Here is a 24,624-nt window from a genome sequence, read left to right as displayed (position 1 = left end):
TTATTATGGTAAAATACACATAACATACAATTCACAGTCTTAATCACCTCGGAGTGTGCACGCCGGCGGTACTAAGCGCTCCCGGTTGGGAGGCCGCCACCACCATTTGTGTCCACAGTGCTTTTCATGTGACCAGACTGACACCCTGTCCCCATTAAACAGCCAGTCTCTATGAACCTCCTCCCGCCAGCCCTGGCTGCCACCTTTTTACTTTCTATTTATTTATTTTCTAATCTCCCTTTTGTCCCCACTTCCCACCTCCTGTAACCACAATCCCCTTATTTTTAAAGAATACTTTTTTTTTTTTTTTTTTTTTTTTTTACCAAAGACTTTGCCTGGGCCGAATACAGCAGGCCTGTGGGCTGGAATTAACCAGCCCGCTGCCAGATGTGACCGACGTTCTCAGCACCCACTCACGTGAAGGGACACGCCCGAAGTCGCCCCGTTAGGTAGAGGCACAGTGGGTTCTAGAACCCAGTCCGGTGTTCCTCCCATCACTGACCCGGCCCCCCTAGCACACAGCCTTTCAAGACTTAACCCGCCTGCCAATCAGAGAGGATGGTGGGGGCCTTCCTTACCTCACCAACAAGTTTGGGAAAGGGGCCTGGGTCTTCCTCCTCCAGTTCCAGGGTGGTAATAACCCATCTCCTCTTGGATCGCCGTAGGGGCCGGTGGCTCTCTCCCTGAAATTACAATGACGGCAATAAGGAGGTGATGGCGAGGTGGCAGGCACTACATTTGCATTATCTCCCTTGTCCTCACAACAGCCTCCGATGCTTAGGAGTCAAAAGTGCCTGTTCTGTTCACAGCTGCAGAGTCGTTCCTAGACGGTGGGGCACGGGCCACCCAATGATTTTACATGGATCGTGAGATCGTCTTAAGGGCTATGCAGACATAACATTGAAGACCGTTGCCTACTATGTGCCAACCCCTGTCCCACGGCAGACACACAAATGAATGAACGAGAAGGTCATTTCCCCCATTTGTCTTTCCGTCTTTTGGAAATAGTTGATGAACAAACTGAGGGTTGATGGGGGGCGCGGTGGGGGGAAATGGGTGATGGGCATTGAGGAGGGCACTTGTTGGGATGAGCTGGGTGTTGTATATAAGCGATGAATCGTGGGAATCTACCCCCGAAACCAAGAGCACACTGAACACGCTGTATGTTAGCCACCTTGACAATAAATTATATATAACAAAAGGAAAGAGTTGATGAGAACATCTCCATTCGGTGCTGATAGTGTGGATAGAGCTCTGGGCTGGCACTTCGTCTCTTACCCTCCCTTTTAACAAAGACAGGAAGAGAGAGAGACTCAGACTCAGGTATCAGGCTCAGAGACTTGTCAGGCAAAACACCACAGATGGAATTTAACCATCTATTTATTATAAGCGAAGCTGCTTTCTAGCCATATTAATTTTTTTGTCCACAAACATGTAAGCTTTTTAAAAAATTACAGTTGATCTTTGAACAATGTGGGGATTAGGGTGCTGCCCCCTAGGGCAGCCAAAAATCCACATGTAACTATTGACCCCCCCAAAACTTCACTACTAACAACCCTACCATTGACCAGAGAAGCCTTACTGATTACATGAACAGTCGATGAACACATATTTTGTATGTTTTGTGTATTATATGCTGTACATAGTAAAGACAATGTCATTAAGGAAATTATAAGAAAGAGAAAATACGTTTACAGTACTGTCCTGTAAAAAAAAAAATCTGCATGTAAATAGACCCATGCACTTTAAACCCATGTTGTTCAAAGGTCAACTGTATTCAATTAGAAAATGAGTTGATCACGAGACAGGAAGGAGATATTCACAAGGTGGCACAAGGTGATTGGGGGGTGTGGCTGCATCCCGGGACCGTCCAAAGCTCACATACCGGAGACTGTTGAGTTCAATATATTTTAATTGCAGAAAGAAGAAAATAGTGTGGGTAAAGCTCTGGGCTGGCACTGGATGGCTGATTCCTGATGTTCACAGATTGTTCCTATTCTAGCAGACATAAAAGCACCTTCTGCAATTCTCTGGCAATCCCCGAAGATTCCAAAAGGCCACATGTACTTACTAATTTATTTTCTGCAAACTGAATATCGACCGGGAACTAAAAACCTTAACATTGCAACGGAGTCCCTGAGTGAAGTGTGGTCTCACGTGGCTTAGGAAGAAAGTGACCTCCGAACCCCACCTTTGTTTGCTGAGCGAGATCCTCATTTTCTTGTCGGAAGCTGTTGACGCTGTTGACCTTAAAAATAAAAATGGCATGAATTAGTAGGGGATACACTTATCAGGACCTGCCTGAAGTCACACTAGTCTTCTGGAATGAGAAAAGGAAGAAAAGGAACTTTATTTCATTTTGATAAGTATAATTTCTTTCTCTCGTCATCTCAGTTCAGAATTACCATGTTTCCTCTGCAACCGTAGGGGAACCATGCGAAAGGATTTACACAGAGTATCACTGATACTGGGACGTCTAAAACTGTAACTCGGGAGATCACCCTGTCTATTTCGGACGAGCATAGATGTCTTGGTCTGTCACACGTAAATACCAAACGTTAATTGGAGAGATCCAACTGGGCCTTTTCTCTGGTTCTTTTTTTCTCCCCCGCCCTTTAATTTTAGACTCTATCTTATAATAATCAATAAGATAATAGAACTTGGTACTTTTTGTTTATATAATGATTTACAATTGAGAATTATTTATTTATAACTTACATCTCAACAAACTCTCCCCCCCCACCCACACACACACAAAATAGAAATAAAACCCACACACGTGCAGTGAGGTTGTTGAAATAAGACAGACCCTGTAGAGGATGTCGGGACCAACACTGAACGAGCATGTGTGTATTGACATGTATGGCCCTCATCCACTCACTGTCACTGCCATATACCGTGTCATTGCCTGAACAGAGACAATTTATTTACTCATTCTTCTGGGGATGGTCATTTAGACTTTTTCAGTTGTTTGTTATTACCCAAAACAACAACAAGAAAAAACCCAAAATGCTGCGGTAGTAAACAGCCATGTGCATAGAGAAGTTTTCTCCAGAGTGGCAGTTTTGAAAGTGCGGTACACCGGGGTCCCTGACCCCGTTACAGGAGGTGGGGGAGACGCTGGGCCCTGTCTCACGGAGTCAAAGAATGAATCTCGCGGACAAGAGAGAGTGAGCGAAGCGTTAGAGCTAATTGAGGGAAGGTACAAAGCTCTCAAGGGCGAGAGGGGTTCCGACTGGGGAGCCTCCGAGGACTTTTGTCACTGACCTTCTATTGGGACCTGATCTGAAAGGTTGTGAGGCTCCATGCATGGCACCGGGCCCAGGCAGGTCTGGCATATGTTTATCCTTTTTTTAATTCCAAACCTCGCGGCTTCTCCTGCCTCTCCCACTTGCAGCTCCGGTCAGCCTCCCCGAGGGCCCTGGTCTCTCCCTGCCTAGCGTCAACCCTTCCCCTCCTCATCGCCATCAGAGCCCACAGGGCCACACACTTCCCTAATGACTCTAGGGTATCATTTGCCTGCTTTACTGTATGACGTTTGCACCGATGGGACAAATCACTGGGGCCTCGGCACCGAGGAAGCCAAGGGCACCAGCATCACCCACAGTATCTTCATTGGTACGCGTGTGCAGGAAGAAAAAGAAAGAAGGTAGAAGTCTGTTGCATTTAAGAATGAATTGGTGAGGGGCGTCTGGGTGGCTCGGTCGGTTAAGTGTCCGACTACAGCTCAGGTCATGATCTTGCGGTCCGTGGATTCGAGCCCCATATCGGACTCTGTGCCGACAGCTTGGAGCCTGGAGCCTGCTTCCGATTCTGTGTCTCCCTCTCTCTCTCTCTGCCCTCCCCACCCCCCCCCCCGCTGTGTTCTCTCTCTCTCTTTCTCTCTCTTTCTATCAAAAACAAATAAACATTAAAAAGAAAAATTAAGAAAGTGTGTGTGTGATCGTTGGAGGTACCAGGTGAACGGGCCACTTTTTTATAGAAGAGCATTTTACTTGAAAGAATGACTGACAAACCATGTTGTCCAGGATCGGGCCCTCGATGGACAGCTCTTTGATAGCAAACAAGCCAGCCCATCACTTCAAGGAAAACAGTGGATGGTGTCATGTTGCCAATGATAAAACAAACATAGGCTTTCAAGCAAAAATTAGAATTTTGGAAAACTTCTGTCTGCTACAATGGGCTTGACAGCTTCCCGATACTTAGAAGAATTTTCTGATGATGTCAGTAGAGCTATTAATGAATGTGATTTTCTGATTTTGTAGAATGAAATATGTCAACGTTTGGAAGATCTGCATAACTCTATGAGCCAAAAGGGTTTCCTAATGATTAATGCATGACCTCCAAAATCATACTCTTGCCAAAAGGCAAGAGAGACATGGTTTTAACGTAATGGAGCAGGGCAAGTTTATTAACGTGTTCAGATTCCACATGAGAAGCAGTTGTTAAAAAATACCACTTTGTCAAGTTTTGGTATAATATCAAAGAAGGATATCCACAATGATCCACTGAAGGCTATTCAAATATTCCTCCCTTTCCATGTGCGTACCTGTGCGAGGCCAGAATTTCTTCATTCTTTTAACTAAACAACATTTACAATAGACTGCAGACTCAGAGAGGAGAATCTGGCCGTCTTCTTTTAGGACAAGAGATTTGCAAAAATATAAAACGGTGGGGCGCCTGGGTGGCTCAGTCGGTTCAGCGTCTGACTTCAGCTCAGGTTATGACCTCCCAGTTTGTGAGTTTGAGCCCCGCGTCGGGCTCTGTGCTGACAGCGTGGGGCCTGCTTGGGATTCTCTCTCTCCCTCTCCCTCCCTGCCCCTCCTCTACGCACACTGTCTCTCTCAAAATAAATAAATAAACTTTTTAAAAAAGCATTGAAAAAAGATTTACATAATGCTTGTAGAATGCGGGGGGAGAAAACTTCTCAGAGGCTGCAGTGGCCACCTAATGCTGTGTGGCAGGCAGGCATTTGGCTGCAAGGGCCAGGCACAAATCATATGACAGGCAGTGCTGGGCCTGGGGACGTGGAACCAGGACTGTTCAGGCTGGCCTGCATGAGTACCTGTGGCATCACTGGTGGGAAATGATCTGGGTATACAGAGGCTTCGTGTCTGCAGAGGCTACTAAAGAACTAAGAAGCTTGCATGGAGATAATTCCTTCCTGAAAATATTTATTTTTGTTAATGTTTATTTCTTTATTTTGAGAGAGAGAGAGAGAATATGAGCAGGGCAGGGGCAGAGAGAAAGGGACAGAGACTCCCAAGCAGGCTCTGCATTGTCAGCACAGAGCCGGACATGGGCTCGATCCCACAAACCGTGAGATCATGACCCGAGCCAAAATCGAGAGTCGGACATTTAACTGACTGACCCCCGAGGCGCCCTGAATATATTCCATTTTTCGTTGCGAATTTGCATTCGAGGAGAATTTTTTTTTTAATAGAGGTATAATTGGCAAACACCACTGTATTAGCTGTAGGTGTACAACAGAATGATTTGAAATTTGTACGGACTGCAAAATGATCACCACAATGAGTCTCGTTAACATCCGTCACCACGCGTAGTTACAGAATTGTTTTCCTTGTTCTGAGAACTTGGAAGATTCACTCCCTTAACGACCTTCAGGTATGCGCTACGGTGTGGGGACTACCCGTGGCGCCATGCTGGACCCTTCTGTGGCTTGGAGCCTTCCTGTTTGGGGCACTTTGCCACGGCAGTCCTAGGAGATTGACACGCTTCCCAAGCGCATCGTCTACACAGAAGCGCAGGTGATCTTTAAAAGTGCAGACTTCACCACATCACTGGCTTCCCAGCGCTCTGTCCAGCCTGCTCTGTCCCTTTGAGGGCCCAGCTTCAGCCCTGCCACCCTGTCCCTCACCTTCTACAACCCACTGACTGTTCATCTTGAATGAAGGGCTTAGCAAATTAATCGGGCAGACCAGTGATGCTGACAATTTTTGAAAGAAAACTCGGTGTAGAATTTCCCAGATTAAAAACCAGCAACCACGACATGACAGACTTTGCTCACGTCCAATTTCATTCTCTCAGTCCCTCCGTCCTCTGTGATCTGGGGAGCTGGCCACAGTCCAGGCCTGAACACTCCCGAGTCCTTGGAACCAGAAATTACCTAAGAGAAGGGGGCAGGACTCCCCCCCCCACCCCGACGCTTGTCGCTGAGTCTGGAGCAAAGGTGAAAACCTGCCGGAGGCTCACAACGTCGTCCTCTGCTTTATGCCCCCCAGACAGCGAGGATGTGGGGGTTCACGAGAAAACCGTTGGAGACAGCAGTGCTCCAGCAGTGCGCGTGCTGACTTTGCATTTGGAGATCAGAGAGGGGCAGTGGGTACCTGTTTTGGAGGTCAGGGATGGTTGTAAGCCAACCCGGGGGGCGGGGGGACAAGGGGAGGAACGGGAAGGAATTGGGTTACTAATGGCCGATGGCCGATGACTGAGCACCCGATGGGCGGAAAGCTCTTTGCCCCGTTAAGGGTCCAGAATGGAGATTGCTTGCCCCCCCCCCCCCCCGGTTCCTACCGCAGCACATTCTTTTTGTCTGTCTCGATCCCCTGGAATCAGCAGAAAGCTGCTTCCAACAAACACTGGATTACTACCCACAGTCCAATCGCCGCTGCCCACCCCGACTCAACACGCCCCTGGACGCGAACTAACTTGCTTGGGCTCGGTCAGGAGACGAAAACGCACCTCTGTTTTCTGATGAGACCGGTCAGGGGCAAGGGCAGGGGCAAGGGAAAGACGGAGACAGGGTTTGATGATTAAAACCGGCTATGAACGGGATTCAGCAAAGTCTCCTGGAGGTAAAAGGAGTGCTGTTTGATTAAGAACATTCACAACTGGATGTGGCAACGAGGAACCAAGAAAATCCTCCAACTTCCGCGCCCCTGGTGCCAAACATGATGCTCGCGTCAGGAGCCAGCTGCACTGGAGTGGGCACCACACACGGGGTTTCCGTCCACCCCCCCACCCCCCACCTTGTTCACCCGGCCCAGAGCAAGTATCCAGTACATAGCAGCAGAGCGGGCGCTGGATGCGTGTTACCAACCATTTCCCCGTGGCTAGAAAACCAGAGGGACACAGACATGCGGGCACGCCAGCCAAGCCCGTCTCCTCATTCACTCTTGTGACCGCCAGGGCAGGGGAGAGCAACTATTAGCCCCGTTTGCAGGTAAAGAGGACGAGGCTTAAGAAGATCAAGTTAAAGCCGTAAGGGCCAGGCCGCCCCCAGATCAGCTCAGTCGGAACCTCTAGGAGAGGTTCCCAGGCCTCAGGAGTTCTGCAGCAACCTAAAAGGGTCCACCTCGAGCCAAGGTGAGGACCGAGGTCCTCCGGCAACCCCATCCAGACGTACAGCTGGCCCGCGGCCGGCTCCTAAGGGAAAAGTCCGTGGCAGAGTCTCGCGGCTGTCCCTCTCTGTGGCAGAAAGCCACGGAGCAGGGGGTAACGACAAGCATACCCAACGGTGAGTCTCCCAGGGTAAGTGCAAATCCAACAAGCCCCTGTGCTTTCTAACCTTGAGTCCACTGTTTGTATTTCCAGTGGTGCTAGAGGGCAAGCGGTGGGGGGCAGGGGGGATTACGCCCTCCCACCCTCCTCGTCTGCTCAGATTGTCCGCAACGCACACAGCTGAGATTTTCTCAGCCTTATACGAGGCGTGAGTGGATGTGCCCTTAGGAAGCTTGGGTCAACACAAATCTAAATAAAACTGCTGTGTACTATTGAAACCAGTTTTAAGATGAAGTCACACCTTAGCCCATCTCCACCACTGCCCCGAACAGGTTGTGACCCTAAGCCAACCCCTCCCTTGCACACATTCGGGAGCCCTGCTGCCAACGCCCCCCCTACGGGTGCGCAGACCCCGGGCTCCCCCGACACCTGCCCTCCTCGCGGGGCTTGGCCAGAGAGCTCTCCTCGGCCCCTCTCCCAGCCTGTCACCGCAGCAGGGGCACGGCCAACTTGAGCCGTGCCTTCAGTCCCACTGCGCATGGATCCCGGCCCGGGTTCCCAGCACCTGCCCAGCTCACCTGCAGCAGCAGAACCAGCAGCAGCACTGGAAGAAGGGGCAGCGAGGGGCGGGTCCCGGAGCCCATGTCCGAGTGGGGGTGCACGCAGGCGACCGCAGGTCCCCCCCCTGAGCCTCTGATCCCCGATCACTTCCTCCTCAGCCTGGTCCTCCGACCGCTCTGGGGGCACTTTGTCCCAGAAACCCTCATCTCCTCTCGCTCCTCCTCTATTTATCACGGCGAGCGGCTGGGCTGAGCCTTAAGCTTTAACCTCATGATGACAATCCAGTTCCCGGGAAGGGAGTGGAGGGGAATAAAACTGCCCTGCCTCACACACATAGTTGCCTGCTGGGTCACGGGCACGGGCACAGAAGCCCCGCTGGGGCCCGACCCCGGGGGATTAGATCAGCTTGAGGAACATGACACCGGCACCTGTGGTTGTTTTGTTTGACTTTAGTTCCAAGCGGAATGTCCCGTGACCTCTTTCTGAAGCAGGGTATTTCAACGACCGTTTCCTACAGCGCCTGTGCTTTGAAACAGAAGCAGTGCCAAGGGACTCCAAGAAAGAATAACCTTGTGAAGCGGGGAGAAAAACGCAGACACCGTCCACTTTCCGAAGCACCAATCATCTTTATTTATCCCAACCGTGTCTCTGGGCTCCGCGGCGTGCGGACCTTTTCTACCGAAGTCTCTGCTAGGCTTAGCTGACTCTGTGACTTTAGGATTGGAGGAGGAAGAGATAAAGAGAGGCGCCCTGCGGGCAGGGGCTCTGTGCCAACCTGGGGGGTTTTGCACTAAACTACCAGAAAAAAAGCGCAGGCAAGGGTTCTACCCAATCCGCACTTCAGGTTGCAGTGATTGAGTTTTAGATGAACTCGGAGCTCCGTTCACCCGATCACTAGTACTGTGGGTACTAGTAGCTTGGTACCCCAACACCTTCAAAATAGCGAACCGTTCTTCAGCGAGTGGAGAAGGTAGCCTTTCTTCCCGCCCATTCATGGTTCTGTGAGATGCTGCTGAGCATTATACTGTGAGTAGTTTGTCACCTTAATCCAAATTAGTAGCTTATTATTAAACACAGTAACAAATGCAATTTGAAGGTCTGTAAATACCTCCCGTGCATAAACAGAAACAGAATAATAATTATCGAATTTACGACTTCATGCTTATTTTCAAAGTGGGTATTTTTATTCCGTTTGTTCTACTGAAATTTTACTTACGTTAGAATCCCTAATTCAGAATTTCTAGACCAGGTAAGCTAAACCATGTGGAACATTTGGGGGAGAAACAGAAGTTGCAAGCTGGGCACCCCTTTGCTGGAATAATGCTGAGGGAGATAATATACAGCCGGAAAGACAGTGTGCTGACCTCCAGGTATCTGGGGAGGGGCTGGGGAATGCTTATGATGGATTCTACTTTCACATTTGTTTTCAGTTGAAAGAAATGGGTATTTTACTGTATTAGAAACAGCCACATTTTCAACATCCTCAAACACTTAAAAATAACTGAGCAAGATGCCAGTTTCCCATAAGGCGTCCCTTCTCTCATTTGGGTTGAGAGACGCTGGGCTTCGCCTGCCACACGTCCCCCGTGAGTCAGAACTAGAAGGTGTCGGTTCCCTTTCATCGTCGTGAGCATCTGATTGCAGAGAAGACTGTCCAGGGTTCCTGTGCCCTCACAAGTGCACTAATGCTTTGAAGCCACAAGGTGGCAGCTCCCGGATCCACGTACACAGTTGAATGAAATGTGGTTGAAAGATAAATAAATGGTGGGGGAGGACGAAAAGGAAGGAGTGAGCCACAGCGAATTACCTGGACTTCACGGTCTCACCTTGGGGTGTTCAAGGGGTGCCCAACCCAGCACAAGTTCTCAGCATTTTAAAAAAATATTTTAAATATTTATTTGGAGGAGGGGGTGGGCAGAGAGAGAGGGACAGAGGATCTGAAGCAGGTTCCGTGAGATCATGACATGAGCCAAAGTCAGACGCTTAGCCGACTGAGCCATCCAGGAGCCCCAGAAGCAGGTTCCGAGCTGTCAGCACAGAGCCTGACTCGGGGCTCGAACCCACGAACCTCGAGATCATGACCTGGGCCAAAGTGGGCCGCTTAAACGACTGAGGCACCCAGGCACCCCCCAGCACTCATTATAATGATAAGCACACCACGAGTGCTGCTAAGGATTAATTTCATCTTGAATTATCCATGTCAGTTAGGGTTCCCGCACCCGCCAGCCTTCATTTTCAGGGTACTTAGCGACGGCAACTTAAACGTGTCCCTTCTCCGTCTTTGCAGAGAGAAGCACGTGGCACGGAAGCTGTGTACTTGCCCAGGAACTGGTGAGTAGGACCCCGAACTGCAGACAAGGAAGTGTTACATTCACTACATTCTAAAAAGAGACCCCAACAACTAAGACCAGATGCTTCAGGACTCTAAAAGATGATGGCAGGACTGGTCCTGTGGACATGAGGGGTCACGGGGCAGGGGGTCGACTGCCTTCCGCTTGCCTCAACCGGGGAGGGATGGGAAGCTTTCTTTCCATCTCTGGAAATCAGTGGGTGGGGTTTTCCCAGTGAGTGGAGTCACTGGGAATGGGCAGGGGTGACGGTAAGGCCGAGGGCCTGGCGCCCATCCCGGCTCTGCTTGGACGGGGGTGGGGCTGACCAGGCCCTGTGCCCGGCTGAGGAGACCAGAAGTGTGGCTGACATCGGGCCCTAGAGAGGGCACAAGAAAATGCTCTCCATCTGGCGTGCCAGGAGGCGGACTCTCCCACGCGGTCAAGGAAATGTCAAAGGAGGAAAACAGTGGGGCGGGAGCCTTCTTCCTGCCCCCTGAGGGGGCTGCTGTGCGGACAGGTGGAGACGGGTCTGGTGTGTGACGTGTGGACGCCTTCTGCCCAGAGGCGAACCAGCCTCGGTGAAAGTGTGGAGGGAGGTCTGTGAAAGAGGAAACACGGCTGCTTCTGCGTCAGTGTCCCCTGTCTGTGCTGGAGGATGCAGGGCCTAGGAGAGGGAGGGAGTGGAGGAGGCCCTCCTCTCTCTGCCGGAAGGGAGGTTGGAGAAGAGCAGGCCGAGCCCCCACACCCACCCCCGACCGCTCAGCTGCTAACCAGGAGGCAGATGCCCCCATGCTGGGGAGCCTGGGGAAGAGTGCCCACAGGAGCTGAGGGAGTCAAACAGCCTGCTTTAAAGTCAGATTCAGGGGCACCTGGGGGGCTCAGTCGGTTGAGCATCTGACTCTTGATTTCGGCTCAGGTCATGATCCCAGAGTCCTGGGATCAAGCCTCGAGTCGGGCTCCTCTCTGAGTGTGGAATCTGCTTGGGATTCCCTCTCTCTCTCTCTCTCTCTCTCTCAAAAACAAATAGTTAAACTCAGATTCAGAACAAATTACATGGCTCCTGGTTAGGCTTTGCCTTGGTTGGGACTTCTCCATGTATGTCCCCTCATATAAAATTTATTTTCCCGTCCAAGGACTCTCAATTCAAGGTCCTGTTTCTCCAAAGTCATGAGTCTTGGAATAGTCTCAAGTAGAGTTAAGGAACGAAATAGAACAGTAACAAAAACCCAAGGGAAAGGCTGTGTCCCCAGTCATGGGAACTGGTTCCCCAGCCCAGGCCTGCCACAAAGAATGACCACCGCTCACCAAAACACAGAACAGTGACGCGGGCGCACCGGCGAGCCACCAGAGGCAGGTGGAAACTGGAGGGCGGCAGGTGCTCGGAGGAGGCAGGCGGGTGGGTGCGGGGCGGGGTGGGGACACAAGGCAGGGAACAAGCTGTGAGCTGTGGCATCTACACAGCGAGCATTAGGTGTTCGCTGTACGGGTCTTTCGACTTCTCTGTATGTTTGAAGATTTTTATAACACGATGTTGGGGGGAAAATATCAGAAAAGCGAATTTGACTCCCGCATTGAAAAATGCAACTTATGACTAAGCGTACTCTGAGCCTACAGTCTAATACTGTGTATCTAACACTGTACCCCGATACCTGCCATGTGTGGGAGTGAAGGGTAGACTTCACGTGAGAATAAAATTATTCGTCATTTGTATTTCCTGATTTGCTGTAAGGGACCGAGACATTTTTGTCTGTCCTGTGTTGATGCTTTCGTAGTCACATAGGCTGGCTGATGAGAAAGCGTGGTCCTTACGTTTTCGTATTTTGTCAGCCACCAAGAGCTGGCTAGAACATTTCCTTGGAGAAATTTCTTGCCCCTATTTGTTCAACTAGTAATTGGAGATGAAAGGGTGGGGGTGCTTAGAAACACTGCCAAATACAACAGATTGAAGTGCTTCTTGCTTTCTGCAAGTATGTTTTATACTAATTATATCGATAGCAGACGCACTGAGCTTTCTTCTCAGTGATTTATGTATATAAATATTTTTATGCTTTTTCGGGAAAGAAGAGAGAACTTTGGGGCTATTTAATCTCCTCCCACATCAAAACTGTCCTGCCTGAGGGAAAAAGACATACTTCCTTTAATTAGAACATCTTCAACTAAACTTGGGAGACCATTCAGCTCATTTATTGTGTGAGACCTACAAGTAAAAAGCATTTCATTCCAGTATTTAGAAAAGTGAGCAACGCGGGACAAAAGCAAAGACTTCCTTTTCCTTCTCCTTACTGTGCTGGGGTGGGAATGTTGCCAGACAGGGTTTCGGAGGAAAAGCTTGGTGACAGGCGGCAGTCAGTCTTGTAAACGTGGCCAGCATGATGAAGGCAGTGGGAAGGCGAGCTGAGGGCACGGTGAGGTTCTCGCTCCTGAGTTTAAAAGCAGAAGTGTAGGGGCACCTGGGTGGCTTAGTCGGTTGAGCGTCTGTTGACTTCAGCTCAGGTCATGATCTCAGTCCGTGAGTTCGAGCCCCGCATCGGGCCCTGTGCTGACAGTGCAGAGCCTGCTTGGGATTCTCTCTCTCTCTCTGCCCTTTCTGCCCTCCCCCGCTCTCTCTCTCTAAATAAAAATAAAATGTTCGCACTCTTTAAAATAAATAAATAAAAGTGGAAGTGCCTGAAAGTAGAAGTGTGTTCAAGGTGGACATGTTCTGAGAAACCTCAGTTCCTTGGCACTCGCTTGCCCCACAGGTTATCAGAGGCCATAAATCAAGCCACTTAATGACCTGTTCTTGGGCAAAGAGATAGCAGAGGGCTTGTAAGCTCCGGAGAAAATAGGATACAGATAAGCAGACACACTTGTTAGCGTGGCCAGAGTGCAGGGGCTCCGGCCAGGGGAGTGTGGTCAAAACAGTCGTTTCAGACTTTTTTTTTTTTTTTAATGTTTATTTTTGAAGGAGAGAGAGACAGAGAATGAGCTGCGGAGGGGGAGAGAGAGAGAGAGAGGGAGACACAGAATCCGAAGCAGGCTGCACACAGCTGGACACGAGTTCGCGGACCGTGAGATCATGACCTGGGCTGAACTCAGACGCTTAACCAACTGAGCCACCCAGGCGCCCCTCAAACTTGCAGACGTTTAAGTGCCACGAATGTGAGTTTTGTCAAACGTTACCTGCCAAGGATCTTGTTCAGATGCAGACTTGGATTCTGTTGGGGAGGTAAAATGTTACCCTTACCTTCACAGGAGATGAAAAATTAGTTTACTTCTACCCATCTAGGTTCTTGACGGAGACCTCTGGACGCAGACAGATTAACAGAGGAACACAAACAGAAGTTTAATAACACGTATGCCTCCTGCATACATGGGAGAGACCCAGGAAATGGAGAGTCCTTGAAATGCCTCGCGTTGTCACCTTCAATGTCACCTCCACCAAAAAACAAAAGATACGAGGGGTGGGGATGGGGGGGGGCGCCTATATGAGGTTACTAGGAAAAGTACAATAAATGGCCGTGGCTGTTTTGCAGATGTAAGTCCAGGCCTTAACGAGATAAGAGTTGATAAGTGTTCCTAGAGATTTCCTCATCCTCTTCCTGGTACAAAAGGGAGGCACCCTCACAGATGGAGATCTCCCCCACGTGTCTCTTACAAAAGGGTAACTTCTCAGTTCTCAGAGCTTTTCCTATGTGTACGCTGTTTCTTAAATATAAGGAGCCTAAAATCATCCTTATGTCAAAGAGGTGTATTTTGGGGCTGCAAACACGGCTCCCCTTGTACCCTCTTAGGGTTCTGTTTGGCTGGTCCTGAGAATTAAGTTGACAGAAGACAGATCAGCGGGACAAAAGCACGCAAATTCTAGAATACAAGTTTTCCATGATGCAGACTTCCTAAGGAACAAAGACCCAAAGAAATGGCCACGGTTACCTGCTTCGGTATCAGGTTGGACAGAGGGAGCCATGTGGGGAGACTAAGGAAGAGGAGGGAGCGAGAAAGACAGAGAGACTGAAGGCAAGTGGGGGAGAGCCAGAGAGAGACATCATCCACGAAGCAGGCTCCAGGCTCTGAGTCGTCAGCACAGAGCCCGACGTGGGGCTCAAACCCAAGAAACGTTGAGATCACGACCTGAGCCGAAGTCAGATGCTCAGCCGACTGAGCCACCCAGGCGCCCCAGATAAGGGTCATTTTAACAAACAAAATGCGTGTAGAGTCCTCTTGGCCTCAGCCTCTCATCCCCGATGAGAAGCACATTACTTCCTTTCTGGCGCAGGGAGGATGTCTTTCATAGAGGAATTTCATCTCCTGCTTTGAAGAAAAAGAAAGGGAAGAGTGTTTTCCTTTGAGTTGCTGTTTCTCAAGTGCCTTTGGCTCAAGGCAGTCAGTTCGCCAGAGTGTCACGTTTTGGGGTGGCGTGTGCCAAACTCCTTCACGTGCAGCAGGTCTGAGGCGGGGCTCACAAGCTTGGGTAGCGCGGCATGAGACGGCTCTGGTTGAATGTAACGTACAGAGAAACGTACACTGGCTTCCTCTAAAGCATCACTCACACGAGGACAACTGTATTCATGACTATTCCATTTTTAAAATCCCACTTACATTTTCCCAGCGTTATCAGAGTTAATTCCTTACATATCAAACCGCTGAGGACAGGGCTATTTGAGGCCTATTTTTTGAAACAGGGTCTCTAGGAAGATTTTTACAAATTATTCATCCATGTTATTTCATTGAGCATTATTCTACACTTGATACAGTTGTTTTAAGGTGTTAAAGCAATCAAACAGGGAGACGGCAGACTGAGGTTGTTTTAGGTTAGGTCTAGAGGTTAAGTTGCTACCTTGTGGATAATAACACAGCACCATCCAAAAACAATCTACTATCTTATGTACAAATTTATGACTTAAAACTTCCAACGTGGTTAATTTTCAAACTACCAAAAACTTATTTTTAAACCCCCGGATAACAAGCCTACCGGCCCGTCACTGAACCCAAGACTGCTTTACTCGCAGTCTTGCCTCTCCCAGAGCAGGATCTTAAACCAGATAGTCAGGAGTCATGTGATCGGCACTAGTGAGGCCATCCGCCTGGTAAGACCTTGGCCACCCCAGCAGTGAAAGTGACCTTGTACAATTTCCTCGTGCCCACTCCCTTCTGCCTATAAAAGTCCTTCCCTTTTGGACGTACCTTGGGGCTCCTTTCCATCTGCTGGATGGGATGCTGCCTGACTCATGCATCATTAAAGAAAGCCAGGAAGATCAATAAAATTTTCTCAGTTGAATTCTTAACACCCCCAAAATTATTTTTTAAACCACCACGAGTTGGGGGCGACTGGGCGGCTTAGTCGAAGCATCTGACTTCGGCTCAGGTCATGAGTTCAAGCCCCATGTCAGGCTCTGTGCTCACAGCTTGGAGCCTGGAGCCTGCTTCGGATTCTGTGTCTCCCCCTCTCTCTGCCCCTCCCCTGCTCACACTCTGTCTCTGTGTCTCAAAAATAAATGTTAAAAATTTTTTTTCTAAATACCACTATTCAGTAGACTCAAAAGAATGCACCTCCTTGCCAGATATGAATTTAGAAGAAGGAGCAAAGAGTTTAGATGAAGGAGCAAAGGGCCTTTCGGAATGTCTGCGTCACCCAGGTGCCCTCCTTGGGACAGCAGGCGCTCAGTCCTAGACGTGCAAGCTAAATGTGAGCCCCTTCTGTCACATGCCATTTTGCTTTTACTGAATTTCCATCCTGGAAATTCAGTTCAGCACCTTCTGGGGGTATAAGAGGAAGAGGGACTCAAAAACACACCGGCAGTGGTTCTCAGGTGCATCCAGTCATGTTGTCACATACGTTGCTCAGTATTAAGAAAGGATTGGGGCAGAGTCCCCTCCCCTGTGGTTCTGTGAGGTGATCCGGGAGAAAAGAGACAAACGGGAGGAGAACTGCACGAAAAGCGAAACAAAACCATATCCAAAAAAGGCAGACGATATCTCCTACTGTTTAATTGATCTCAAGGAAAGAAATCCAGACTCACAAAAACTTGCACGCGCTCCGTATTATTATGTACAAAACCAAGCATACGATAATCATAACGGCAAATAACAAACATGCCCCACAGAGTCAGGCCATTTGAAACGGAGCTCTGTACGTGCACGTGAATGCATAATAAATACTGCTTCTCTGTTACCGTGAAATCCACTACCATCTACCCAGAGTTGTATGTTTTTAACCACTCAAGTAGGTGAGCATAAAGAGGACTTAGGCAATATTTAAAGCCTGAAAGATAAAGATTCTTCCGTCTCTCCGGAAACTAACCTAATAGCTTAAGAACCACTCCAAACCTTCCTCCCTTGAGCCCGTAGCTGCCATGAGATCAACCACGTCCCCCGATCTTTGCTGACACGGGGCACCCACCCTGCCCTCGTAAGTGCCCAGTCACTTACGAACCTTTGGCCAATCGAGCCGTTGAAGATTTGAGAAGTAGTCTCAATCTAAATAACTGTACTAATACTGACATATTTTTGCAGTTTGTTTTTGTATGTTTTTACATTTTCCACTGGTTCTGAGCCGGAAGCAATTAATTCTTCTTACATTCTCTACATTTTTTTTTTTTTACCTTGCATCATCTTAATTGGTTGAAGCATAACATGGATGTAAACAATTCCCCAGAAATGAGAGGCACTTCTCTGAATGCTGAATGAACGACTCATGTCCCCAGACCAGCAGGACACTCGGTGGCTGCGACCGGACCAGCCAGAGGAGGTCCCGACTCCCACTTGCCAGGGCCATCTGCGTGAAAATGGCCACACTCCTGTCTGCAGCGTTTACAAAAGGAGGCTGTGCTGGGGATGTGTACCAGAAATCACAGAATTCAAATTGTGCTTACGTTCTGCAGTGAACCTATGCGGTTCATCAGGAGCCCCGATCCCGTTGCAAGAATACTGGTTAAAATAAAGCATCAACCTGAGGCAAAAAAGTAAACAGGCAAAGTCACTTTCACAGGCTTTTAAAATGGTCTCAACAGGTGACATTATAACTATTCCCCAAATTAGGCAACTGACTTCAAGTCAAAGAGCAAGGAACAAATGGAACATCTCAGGTGCCACCTGTAAATTTCTTAATCACGTTGGCTCCGACACACGCGAGGCAAAGAAGTCCGACAGCCTCACCCTGGGGGGTGTCCAAGACTACCCAAAGGGAGCATTACCAGAGAAGGCAGCGACGCAGCCTAAACCCCGTAGTATCGGTAACAGGAGTATATATATGTGTGTATAACGTGCTTACAGAGATTTATCGGCCCTGAAATGTTATCAAGAGCTGTGTAAAAATCTGAGTAGAGAAAGGATTGTGCACGAGGTGCAGTACCAGCCGTGTATAAAGGACCAGTCCGTGTGCACTCACGAGCAGCAGGTAGGGTGCAGGATACACGGGGTGTCACCCAGGAAGCACAGAAAGGTGAAGTAAGATCAGCGCTGTTTTCAAGTTACAATACAGACACCGGGTGTGGAAGTGACAGCGTCACCGAGAACTCGGGAAGGGATGCCCGCTGGATGCACGTCTTTGTTCACATCCAAAGGTACAAGATCTTCGTGTGAAGAGCATGCTTTCTCCCATAGGGTGCTGTGAAAGATAGACTCTAACAGGGAATCCGTAAAACTCTAGACATAAACTCTTGGAAGAAAAAAATGACCTTGAAAATGTGTGTATGTTGTTTAACGTTATCAAAGTCAGATTTTAAAATGGCACTTTAATATTGAACTTCTGCCCATGATTATTCTATTTACAAATGCATCTTGTCCTTAGGCTATTAACTTAAAGCATCTTAGATGGCGCTTGGATGGCAGGGTCCACGGAGCCTGCAGGCCGGTATGCATTTTCAAATGAAAAGAGCCAAGTTTTTAGTTTGCCCCGAAGGTGAAAAAATTGAAACCCATGTGTATGAAAACAAAGAGAGTGATCATTTAAAGACATAAAATCAGCTACAGTCATCAAAACATACTGGATATCCAGCAGTCAACCGAAGGTTTTAAAGATATTCACAGTAGCAACAGAATTGAATCTGTATGTGACTTGTGTCACAGCACAAGTGTATGGACAAGCAGGCATCACTTAAGGACAGTTAAATAAGCAGCATCTAGGATCTAGGAGAGCCAGGGAGCCAGGGACCAGCTAAGGATGTTACGAAGACACTCAGTAATCCCTATCATTCCTATCCAATTGCCCCTCTCCATCCTGAAATGTGTCCTCACTCCTCTGCCCCGAAGCAAGGTGGTAAAATCCTGCTCTTGCAAAGTAAAACAGATCCTTATACTGACTACGGACAGCAGGATATCCAAATCAGTAATGGAATGACTGTGACAGTCACACGTGGCTCTGTGTGTGTCTGGTTGTAGGCCTTTCATGTACAAACTCTAAAAAGGTGGTTTTTCTGTGCACCTTCTTCCAGAAGCCATACATGCACTGCATGTATGCACATGCATACAGAAACACTAGGGTGCCAAAAAGTTCACGTTTATCTCCCACCAAACAGCAGCGGTCCTGCCGAGCCCCGCTAACTTACAGCCGGACAAAGTCTTGGCACCACTTTAACCGTAAATACAAAGACTCCAAAGGCGGACTTCCCCACCACCTCGACATTTAAAATACTTTAAAGAGAAAACAACTGTGAAAGTGCTAGATTCCACGGTCTAGAAAGAGCAAGCAGCTTAGTGATACATAACTTTGCTCAAAAGAGATGCTCCCAAACTTGAGAAAGAGCTGAAGCTTCTCCTCGGACTGAAGTGGACACAACTTCTGTTTGGACAGCTCATGAGGAGGACACCAAGAACTCGATCTCAAACGTTTCAGATCCCACAGGGGTTCAAAGCAGTACGTATGCGCTACTTTCTACACGCAGGCGCACTGCAAGTGGGGAGCTGAACGTTACCGCCTGCCTTATGTTGTGGGCTGGCTGCTGTTTCCAGTTCGGACCTCTCTTTCCCTGTCATTTTCTTCATATGGCACAGATCTTGGTTAAATTTTCCTCAAAAGGGCTCTCACTTGCTTAAGACAGTCAAGACAAAGAAAGGTTTATTGAAAGACACCTTTGTTTGGAAATAAGCCCAGTGTGGCTGGGGTAAGGGTGGGGATGCACTTAAAGGGCCAGTCGACGACTTACATGTCAGTCATCATAAAATGTCCTAAAATGCACCGGATCGTGACTTGTGCAAGAGCTCTCATGTTTAGGTATCCGCGGGTCTTTGCAATTCGTTACTTCAGTTATTATTTGAATCTGTATGTGCTTTGCTTTACTCCATTGGTTTTGAGTTTCTTCTCACTGGATATGGTGGCCTGAGAGCAGGTGCTGGCACTGCCCTTCTTCTTCAGGTTCCCGTGAGCTTGCGCTCTGGGGGCTCCGCAGGAGTCCGGGGTGGTCACCGCCTGCGCCGAAGCACCGCCACCGCCGCTGTCCGCGCGGGGGCCGCTGTCACTGCAGGGCAGGTCCCGGCGCTGCGGCCTGGGGCTCTTACTCCATTTCTTTTTCTGCTCCTCTGTCCTGCCCTCCAAGGCTGGCTTCTGCGAACTTGGTCCGCCGCTCCGCGCCACGTGGACAGCTTTGCGGGGGGTGTCAAAGGCGTAATAGGATGGACGGGCTTCCTCGAGGTGCAGGTCTCTCCTTCGGGAAGCACCTGGCTTGGGAGCCCCCTCTTGGTGAGGCCTGGCGGGAGCGCTGACCACCAGCTTGCTTCTGCCTGGGCTTTTCAGAGCCCCCGCCATGCCGGGGGCGGTGGGAGGCCTGGCCTTGGCGCCCTTCCCCTTCTCACCCTGCACGGTCTGCATCTGCAGCCACTCGAGCTGGAGCAGCCTGTCGATGTACCTGGCGAGCAGCCCTGCAGCGCCGCCCTGAGCCGCTGGCCTGGGCTCGGCGCCCGGCGGCACGGCCAGGTCGCGGAGGTCCCAGGAGCTGAACGGGGCCGGGAGGAAGTCCGCGTAGCGGTAGGTGGTCTGCGTGCCCCGCGGGTCGGGGTCCGGGTCCGGGTCCGGGTCGGCGGCATCGATCTCCTCCGCTCGCAGGTGCAGCTCCGGGGGCGCGAGCGCGGAAGGCGGCACCGGGACTCTCTCCGAGTCCGACAAGTCGCTGGCGCTGTCCTCGTCCTCGTCTGCGCCCTCCTTCATGATTTTCATGCACTGAAGGTCGAGAAACAGCTCGTTCCCCGAGGCGCCCCGACACCTGGGGCCCAGGGGGCTCCTTCTGGGTTTGCCTTCCGGGGAAACGCTTTCTCTGAGTCTGTCCACGGGCAGATGGGGGGGCACCTGGGGTGCCTGGGATTTACTCTGCCTTTTTCCTGAAGAGTTTTTTGAACGTTGTGCTTTATTCCAAGATGGGCCAGCATTCATATTGCTGTGAGAGATAAAACTGTAATTCTTAGTTCATTGGACAAGACCTGGCCTGCCGGTGATTAAACAGACAACAGGCACCCGCCAGTGGCGTTTCGGTTGTCCCCAGGAAGGCCCGCACGGCCCCTGCCCAGCCGGTGGTGCTCACAGAGCAACTGGGCACACAGGACGCCACTCAAGAAACGTGACAGGACACAGGTGCCCAGAGTGGATGCATGGATTTTGTCTGATACCAGATCCCTTTAGGAAAAACACTGACAGTTCTTAAAGGGCTTGTAATTTTAGACCAGTCGTGTATATTCCAAAACAAACAAACAAACAAACAAACAAACAAACAAAAAAACCCCACCAGCTTGGAGAAAATTTGTTGTAAACTCTCAATCTGTTCTGTTAATGACGAACAGTGTTTAACAACACTGACAAGTAAAAGCCACAGCTTTCTTTGACAAGCCTATTTTCAATGAAAAGTAAACAAGGTGTAAAATGCAAGTTGTATAGAACTTAGTCACTGATTGGTGGTGATTCTGAGCCTGAACCACCTAAAATCTTAACATGAAAGGGGCACCTGGGTGGCTCAGGCAGTTGAGCAACCCGCTCTTGATTTCAGCTCAGGTCATGATCCCAGGGTCGTGGGACTGAGCCCTGCAGCGTGGAGTCTGCTGGAGATTCTCTCTCTCTCTCTCTCTCTCTCTCTCTCCCTCCCTTTGCTCCTCTCCCCCCTTTCACTCTCTCTCTCAAAATAAATGATAAAATCTTTTTAAGAAATGTTTTTATTTATTTTCGAGAGCCAGAGAAAGTGAGTAGGGGAGGGTCAGCGAGGAAGAAGGACAGGATTCATAGCAGACTGTGTGCTGACAGCAGAGAGCCCGAGAGCCCGATGTAGGGCTCGAACTCACAAACTGTGAGATCTATGACCTGAGCTGAAGTCCGCCGCTCGACTGACCGAACCACCCAGGTGGGCCCAATAATAAATAAATAAAATCTTAACATGAAAGAGTGTAGCATATATAACCTGTACCTCACATCAAAAGCTTATTCATGTGTTTTCAAATAGGAAGTGCACTCAGAAAAACCGTATTTAAAATGAGAGAGAAAAAAATCATATGGTGCCTTAAAACACCATATGAATGAAAGACATAGGATTCATGCTCCCTTGTGAATGGCAGGAAATGGGAATGACGGATTCTGTGTGCGTTACCAGCACAGCTGCAATTCCCCCGAAGGTGATTTATTCCCAGGCAGGATCTCATATCACAGTGGAAAATACTTTCTTTTCTTTTTACCCAACACACAGCATCTCACTAGGATTCATAATGCTTCTCAGGAACATTAAGTCAGGTAGGGTAAAAGAAAATGGGCAGTAAACAGGCCTTCTGGAAAGCTCAGAGGTCACCTGTCCAGTGGTTTCTGCCACACTAAGCAACTGTTTGAAAATGTGTTACTTTTTTAATAAATATGGAGGGTGTTGAATCATGTGCAATAGCTAACACGTGCTTAATATATATTGGAAAAATGAATAAAGGAATTGTCATTACTGAGAACTCATAAGCAAAACCGTTATAACTTCTGTTTTACTCTGTCAGTGTATATCAATAAAAGTTATTATCAATATCCGTTTTATAAAAAAGGAACCACTCATAGAAGGATGATTAAGGGGCTTACCTAAAATTACAGATTCTGCTAACAGTGGCAGAATTATGGCCTCTGGAATTTTTACTAACTGGTACTGTTTAAAACCACTTTGCCCACTCATTTCTGATGGGTCAAAAACATAAGTACATATTTCGTATCCACAGACATTACTTTTTTTTTTCCAGCCACACATATTCGGTCTGGAGCACTGATATAACGTGCCATTTGCAAGAGAAAGCAATTAAAATTATTTACCTGCTTTTCTGATGACACTGATTCACCCGATTCCCTTTCTTGAAAAAATCACATGGCTGATCATCATCTAGGGTTTGATGGACTGTCTAAAAAACAGACATGCAGTAATAAATACCATGAACACACACACACACACACACACACACACACACACACACACACCCCAAACAAAACAGCAAAACAAATCTAAGTAAGATTTCCCCTCAAAATTTACATCACCTTTTCTGTAGTGCTTGAAATATTCTTGCTCAATCTGTTGGCAGATGATGACAGCTGGGGAAGTGACTTCTTTATTCCTCTTATATTTGGAAAGGACTCCTCCAGGCCACCGGAACTAGAAGTAACAGAACATGGTAGGTAAGTATGGATTGCAAACGGCTCTGCCACCAGTACTGGGCTGGTTTTCACTTGTTTGTTTTGAAATATTTGCATAGTATTGAAATGTTGGTGGGGGGTATTGCCTTCTGTTTATAGTTTCATCTTTTTTGCTTGTTTATTTTTCACGGTGGATATTAGATACAAAATCAGACCACTATAAATGCTGCCAATGGAATCCTTCTCTCTCTCCTCACATACACACAGAGTCTCCTTGGAAATAACACCTTCAGGAAATTTGCAGGGCTAATTAAGGTCAGGTATTACTCCAATCTCCCATGTCCACTCATTCATTCATTCAACAATTACAGGAGAGCCTAGAAAATGCACATATCCCTGCTCTCACAGAACTAAAACTATTAGGGAAGCTCCCCTTTAATCCTCCTGCCTTTTCGATCACATCAATCCAGTAAAAGATTGTCAGTCTAGTAATACCTATCACATAATGCTATCTCTGTGCACATAATGCTATCTCTGTTGACTCACATGGAGAATGCTGCTTTCCCTGATTTTCAGTGGGTGGCCTACAAAAAGTGCCCTGATTTCAAAGTGAATATTGTCTTTCATAATATCCCCTGCCTCTGTAAAACAGAAAAAAAGGTGGGATTATAGAAGACTCTTTTGTCCTCCTGAAATTCTGCTGTATCACTTTTCGTAAGTATGTGTGCCTTTTCAGGCTCTCACAGTTAATGACTTCTATCACAATCAACAGGCTGGGTTCATCTGAGATGTAGAAAAAGTTCTTCCCTTTACCAGCCCTCCTTCAATAGTTTGGTTTTCCTTCTGCTTTCTCCCTCCGGACAGCGAAAAGGGCCGCTCCACAACGCCTGGCCCCAAACTGCTGTCGGGAACGTGCCCTTCCACCTTTTCCCCCCCGCTTCATTTCACCTGGCATGCTCTGCACCATAAGCGGCAGCGTTTTCTGGGCACATTACTGAGTGACACAGGAAAGGACCGCTTGTAGGGTCCTAAGATGCAGAAAGCAAGCTCCCGGGTTCCCTGATGGTTCAGGCTTGCATTGGAACAAAGCTACAAGTCTGAGACTGGCTACAAAACTGCTTCCCAAGCGCCAGCGGCTGACTAAGGGCAGCTGCATAATTCATCACAGGGCATTAACTCGCCTTCCCACATCTTCCTCTCAGGCTAGGCGCCAGGAGACGGACAGAGGCAGCACCGCCCCTCCCCACCCTCCAGGGAACTGGCCGGCCGTCTGGGCGGCAAAGCATTGTGGGTGATGTGTGGTCAGGTCGCCTGTCCTCTACGCAGCGAGGCTCCTTGGATCTGGACGGGGTTCCAGGTTGCATTGCAGCGCACACGTCCAAAGAGCTGGCTAGCCCAGAGACTTCAAATTGGCCCGGGGACCAGCTCCCGGGGAGGCCACATTTTGCGTTCACCCCCCACCCCACCCCCAGTAACCCAGAAATCCAAGGGCCCGCGGCAGGCATCTTCCTCGTCCTCCGCGTGTGCAGACACAGATCTACGGTCGATAGGCGCAGGGGCCGGGCAGACGCAGACAGAAATGGATCAGACCTGTTCCGCGGTCGCCGAGGACACGTGACGAGGCCGTCCCCCGGCCTTCCCGGCGCCGGGCGCGGAGGTCGGACTGCGGCGCGCTGCGGCAGGGCCGGGAGGCGGCGGCGCGCGGCACGGCGGGCTCCGGGGCTGCGC

General features: G+C 49.0%; 2 protein-coding genes across 2 annotated transcripts in view; both read right to left on the bottom strand.

Moving 5' to 3' along the window:
- CDH26 (cadherin 26) overlaps nt 1-8,340 on the bottom strand; it is a 41,273-nt gene extending 32,933 nt beyond the window's left edge. Inside the window, exons 1-3 of the mRNA XM_040459808.1 lie at nt 8,040-8,340; nt 2,192-2,248; nt 579-683 (exon numbers count right to left, since the gene is read on the bottom strand). Of these exons, the coding sequence (XP_040315742.1) occupies nt 579-683; nt 2,192-2,248; nt 8,040-8,105 (228 nt within the window). The 5' untranslated portion in view covers nt 8,106-8,340. The remainder of the gene's footprint in view (nt 1-578; nt 684-2,191; nt 2,249-8,039) is intronic.
- Nucleotides 8,341-16,296: 7,956 nt separating this feature from the next.
- Nucleotides 16,297-24,602, bottom strand: FAM217B (family with sequence similarity 217 member B). Its single transcript, XM_040459805.1, has 4 exons — nt 24,487-24,602; nt 22,801-22,915; nt 22,582-22,667; nt 16,297-20,698 (listed from the first exon to the last, which is right to left on the bottom strand). Exon 4 carries the CDS (start codon nt 20,692-20,694, stop codon nt 19,579-19,581), a length of 1,116 nt encoding a protein of 371 aa, XP_040315739.1. The 5' UTR covers nt 20,695-20,698; nt 22,582-22,667; nt 22,801-22,915; nt 24,487-24,602; the 3' UTR covers nt 16,297-19,578.
- Nucleotides 24,603-24,624: the final 22 nt, after the last annotated feature.

The sequence above is a fragment of the Herpailurus yagouaroundi genome, unplaced genomic scaffold (genome assembly GCF_014898765.1).
Source record: "Herpailurus yagouaroundi ecotype Mexico unplaced genomic scaffold, PumYag 246, whole genome shotgun sequence".
Taxonomy (NCBI): Eukaryota; Metazoa; Chordata; class Mammalia; order Carnivora; family Felidae; genus Herpailurus; species Herpailurus yagouaroundi.
The sequence above is the reverse complement of the archived record's forward strand: the minus strand, read 5'-3'. Positions and strand labels throughout refer to the sequence as shown.